The sequence below is a fragment of the Glossina fuscipes genome, unplaced genomic scaffold (assembly GCF_014805625.2).
Source record: "Glossina fuscipes isolate IAEA_lab_2018 unplaced genomic scaffold, Yale_Gfus_2 61, whole genome shotgun sequence".
Classification (NCBI taxonomy): Eukaryota; Metazoa; Arthropoda; class Insecta; order Diptera; family Glossinidae; genus Glossina; species Glossina fuscipes.
This window is the reverse complement of record NW_023998433.1, coordinates 1796203-1801585: the sequence shown is the minus strand read 5'-3', so window position 1 is coordinate 1801585 and position 5383 is coordinate 1796203. Positions and strand designations below refer to the sequence as shown.

The following is a 5383-nucleotide window of genomic DNA, read 5'->3' as shown; positions in this document are numbered from 1 at the left end:
TCAAGACAAAAACAGCGCTGTATTTATAATACCATTACTGTGTGAATAACAATATAAATTTGAATAAATACAAAGAATTCATGTATGTAACAATTAAGCTGCCACCAATAAGCACTTTTTGACATTGCTTGGGATTTTTTACATACATTTTTTAAATTTTTCTTTAAAAAGTCTCAAAAAATATTTTGCTAATTTCTTTTTCACAACAATCCTTTCATTTTGTGATTTAAGAACAGAAAATAATCGAAAATAATTATTTAGTCTAAGAACATTTTGGAATTTCCGTCATTAATGGGATTAATTATATCAAATATGTGCATTTCGCAATGATAATTTCTTGCTTTCGATTTTGCTCGACATCAGTTTTATCGCCGGAAAATATTTCATTCGACACTAATAAAAATTGTCAATTTCAGTTCAGAAAGACTAAGAATTATAATTTATTGATAACAATCGATAAAATTGCAGGAATGATTGAATGATTGGTAAGTATTTTTTAACGCATTGAGAGCATGTGAGTATGGTTTTTAGAAAGGTTGATGACTCCTTTTTTTAGTTATAAAATGTTTTTTTTCTCAACGCTTTATTTCACTCGTCAAAGAAGAGTACGGGCCACCAAAAGGAATACGTCAGTTCTGTTACTAACTAGTTTGTAAATTATCATTTTGCGCAAAAAATTAGCAATAATTTCCTTCTGATTGTTAGAAGGGGATTAAATAAGCAGCAGCTTATACATCCGACTTAATATAATTACCGACATATTTCTATAGGATTTAAGGTGCACCACACGTATCTAATATCTACAATATGTGTTCGTGCTTCTCGTGCAATTTTTATAAGCTTTATATTTAAAGTACGTTGTATTTTTTCATTACCTTAGGATGTTATTCCTTGCACATTTTTTCTTATTTCTTCTGCATCCACTTGCAAAAAGGACTATGAAACAAAGAAAAGCAGTCTAGCGCTTTCTAAATAAATGCGGTTGATCGGTTATTAGTCAAATTTTCATCACAAAACATTCAAAATTAAAGCATTCTCTAAAAGCCTTGCTATTCATAGGAAACTTTATATGGAATGGAATCCAAGCAATAGATCCAAGAAGCAGATCGATGTGGTTCAAATATAGCCCACTTAATTTTTATTTCAAATGGACAAATTTTCATCATAAAACATTTACAATTAGAACTTTTGGGCATATAAGGATTTATATTTCATGAGAATCCTTATATCCGGCAGGGCCCAATAAATAGACCTACATATTCCAAATTCGATAGGGTTGATTTCTATGTCAAATTATTATTTTAGATCAATTTTCACTATTAAACATGGCAAATTAGAGCTTTTACCATATAATGATTCAGTTTTCGTAGTAACGGTTATATGAGAGTGCCTTTAATAAATTGCTCTATCCGATCCATATGTCTCATAGCAATTTAGACGGTCGAAACATTGTCACTCAACGATTTTTGTCGGGAAATTTTAAAAATTGCAATTTATTTTCTTAAAACAACTTTTGAAAATGAGTCTTTATATGGGGTGTGGTCGAAAAGGTGGTCCGATCCAGATAATTTTTAGTCGCGTTTATATCAATTTTCATCTAAATATCTCAAAAATTGCTGTGACTATCAATCGCTACAATGAAACCTTGGTCTATATTAAGCCCTTCTGAATGTTACATACGTCCGCACTAACTTAATATATCTTGTACTGCAAGTAGTGTAGAGCACACATATCCAAGAGCTTAAGGGAAACTTGCATTAAAATAAAAAGGCACACGCAAATTTTTGTACTTGTGTATTGTTTCAGTCTATTTAATTGCAGATTCACTAAAATAACATATCCATCTTCATCCGTTTTTCCATTTTGAGAAACAGAAATCCTAAACTCTTTTTCTTAGCCAAGTATTTTTGTTTAATTTTGAATATTGATTCAAAGACGTTGTCTTTTGTTGCGTTTTTCTTTCGCTCGTGACATAGTTTGCTTTTTTCGATGATTGAAAATTTTCCTTGGAAAAGTATATCTCCCGTACTAAATTAAAGCCATTCTCTTCATCTCTTATTGTTGCTGAAAATTCCTTGAAATAGTTTCCAGCTATGCTAAAGGTTTCATCCAATTTCATATAGGGGCCATATAAAGTGGACATCGGTGGCCAGTAGCCACTACGTAGACTACCCAACGGGTATCCATTCACAACAAATGAAGTCCATAAATCGACCAAGCGATTGGACATATTTTCGTCGGCTGGTGTGAGATGTTTCACATGTTCTGGATAAGGAAACAGATAAAGAGCTTCATCTGTTAAGGATACGCCTGCTTTGAAAGGACTCTGCGTGTTGTGCTCTTCGTCTAAATCATAATAACGATTATATTCACCAGCGTAATCAAAAGAATACAGAAAGGTACGATCGACTAAATATTTGTTGTGCATATTTAGCGCCAATAGCAGAGGCAATTTGTACATTAAGGTACTGGCTAACTGAAATGGAATTAATGGCAGATTATTCTCCTCTTGTTGTTTGTTAAACTAATGTGAATCAGGCTCACATCTATTAATCTTGGCAGAAAAGACACAAAAGTACCATTTTCTATAATTTCGCGATTAAGAAAGTTATGCGTTATAAAGCTAGTCAACAACATATTCTTATCTGTGCCCACTGTCTGACGTATTACATGATCTATGTAATTAAAACTATTGTAAGAATCATTAGGAATTACACCACCAAAATAGTTTTCCACAATATCTACATAATGAAATCATAATGACTTCTTTAATAATTTTCTAAAAAAGAAATTGCAACAAGCTATAATTTACCATATACAATCCGTGATCCGACATTTTTGGGACAACCGCCCATTACTGGGTAAGAATTATTAGTTTTGAGCATCAAATTGTAAGGATGCTCAGGCAAGAGGCCATTGGTGTCACCTATAGTGAAGTGCATGCCTCCTATATGACCAATACCTAATTCGTATTTATCTTGCTGTTAAAGCCAAAGGTGATTGAAAAGCATGTTCGAAAAGTTGCAGTACAATTGAACAGACTTACGGCGTGGTCCATGAACGCTCCTAACAGTTGCACAGGTGACATATCCATTAAACATTGATTCAAATCTCTTACGGTACGCACTTCACAATTGGCTTTTCCGGCAATTTCTTTGGCAAACCGCCGAGGATTTTCCTCTAAAAATGCCGGCATTAAAGCCGAACCTGAATGATAAATCACTTGATGAAACAAGCCTCTTTCAACCTGAAAATAATTGAAAAGGGAATGCTAAGTTGCTTCTAAGGTCTGCATTGCACTGCGCTTACCTTTGGAGATAAAGTTAATAAGTGAGCTATGCTAGCCCCACCTACTTGCCCAGCCACAGTTACTTTGCCGGCATCTCCGCCAAAATTGCGTATGAAAATTTTGATAAATTGCAAAGCCAAATGAATGTCCAAAACTCCAGCATTTCCCGGTATTTCAGCGGTTTTTGTAGATAAAAAACCAAAAGGACCTAGACGATATTGTGGTACGACCAAGACAATGTCCCTTTCAAGAAAATAATCGGCTGGAGCCTCCGAATTGCTACCCTCAAACAAATATTCGCCATGAATATAAACCAAAACCGGATACTTGCCTTTTATATTAGGCGTAGTTATCGTCATAGTTAAACAATCCTCAATATCCAAAATTTCATCTAGAGTTTGCAACGACTCAATTGAAACTATGGAAGGGCAACCAATTTTTTCAGTTGTAGCATCCTTAACATCTTTCCAGGGTTCAATTGGTCTGGGAGGCTAACCAGGTAAAAACAAATTATTTCCAAATCTTGACCTTTTATTTCCCGAAACGAACCTTAAACCGATGTTTGCTTGAAGGTGGTTCTGCGTACTTAACATCCACAAATTGTAAAACTTTTCTTTTCATCCAAGCGGTTTCTATAATTTTACCTTGTATTAAACCCAAATTTGGTAAATTTACGATGGCATCCTTTTTCTCAAGTAAAGCTAATGAAATATATAAATTTTGTAAAACCATCAGATATTTGAAGATCTGCAGCATATTTTATTTTTTTGATCTGCTGTTCTCCGCAATCATTGAAAGACTAAATTAATTTCTTTAAGACTATTTGAAGGAGTGAAGATTGCTAATTCCAGGGCAAATTTATTTTAATAGGTACAACTACAATAAGAAAAGATAATAAAAAATTATTTCGATTCAAAAGTTAATGGGTGATATCATGAAAAAATCTTAATTCTTCACGAACACAATAGAAACTCATTAATATTAATTAGGGGAATGCTTCAAATCTTAGCGGCTTATTAATTTCTTTTTATACCCACAGTTGCAGAGGGAAGTATATTCATTTTGTCAAAAGGTTTGTGACACCCACTGTGCCACTTTCGACACATTGTAAAGTGTATATACTCTGGATTAATGTTGTATTCTAAAACGATTTGAGCATACCCGCTTGTCCGTCTGTCCAGGCGTGTAATGTCTGTGATAAATATTCTCCTCGTCGCAAATATGAAGATCTTGGCTTCAAATTTGGCAAAACGTGGTTGAACGTGTTGCGTTTTAATTTGGCTTGGGGATATGATAAATCGGTCGCAGTACAACGAAAACAGAACATCTCGAGTTTAAAAAAGAAGAAGAAAAAAAATGGATTTTTCTACATTACTAATAATTCACAACAATAAAAAATATACCTAAGTTAATTTGTTTGTTAAATTGTTACTATGGTCCCATTTTCACCACAAAATATGAAAAATTAAATCACTATTAATGTGATGGTGTTAATTTGGTCAGCGTGAAATTTTCCTTTGCAATAACAAAAACACTGTATTATTATATATAAGATGAAATATTTCGTTAGCAACATTTGCGCAGCAAAATTATTAAGCACCAGCCCAAGGCATCTGATATAAATAAACGATATTGAAGACCGTAAAAGAGAGAGTAAAGAACTGAAATGAGAACATTTTATGTATATAAGATAAATAAATGTTTCTTCTTACATATATAAGGCTTTTGTGCTAGCGAAATGCTCCATCTTGTATATATATAGTTTTTGGTAAGTAGCATATATTTAAACGTATTGTGCGTATATTTACAATTTCATATCATGACATGAGTTATAAGTGGTAGGCGCGTTACCGATTTATTTCATAAGACTGATTTCCTAGAATATATTCTAGAATACTCTAATTCATCTTGGGAAAATATGCAATTGTGATATAGTGTACGTACATTAAGTTTGTGGGGACGTATACAACACTCAGAAGGACTTAAAATAGGCTCACCTGTTACTATATCGATCGATTCAAATTTATTTTCTAAATCGATTTAAACTGTCTATTTATTTTCGTGTTTAACTTATAGGTCGTTTATTTGTTATCG

General features: G+C 33.1%; 1 protein-coding gene across 1 annotated transcript; it reads right to left on the bottom strand.

Moving 5' to 3' along the window:
• Positions 1–1816: 1816 nt before the first annotated feature.
• LOC119637800 (glutactin-like) lies at positions 1817–4161 on the bottom strand. The gene is made up of 6 exons (XM_038034120.1): positions 3839–4161; positions 3310–3780; positions 3047–3247; positions 2813–2981; positions 2545–2741; positions 1817–2476 (listed from the first exon to the last, which is right to left on the bottom strand). Exons 1-6 carry the CDS (start codon positions 4043–4045, stop codon positions 1880–1882), a joined length of 1842 nt encoding a protein of 613 aa, XP_037890048.1. The 5' UTR covers positions 4046–4161; the 3' UTR covers positions 1817–1879.
• Between the last annotated feature and the right edge of the window lie 1222 nt (positions 4162–5383).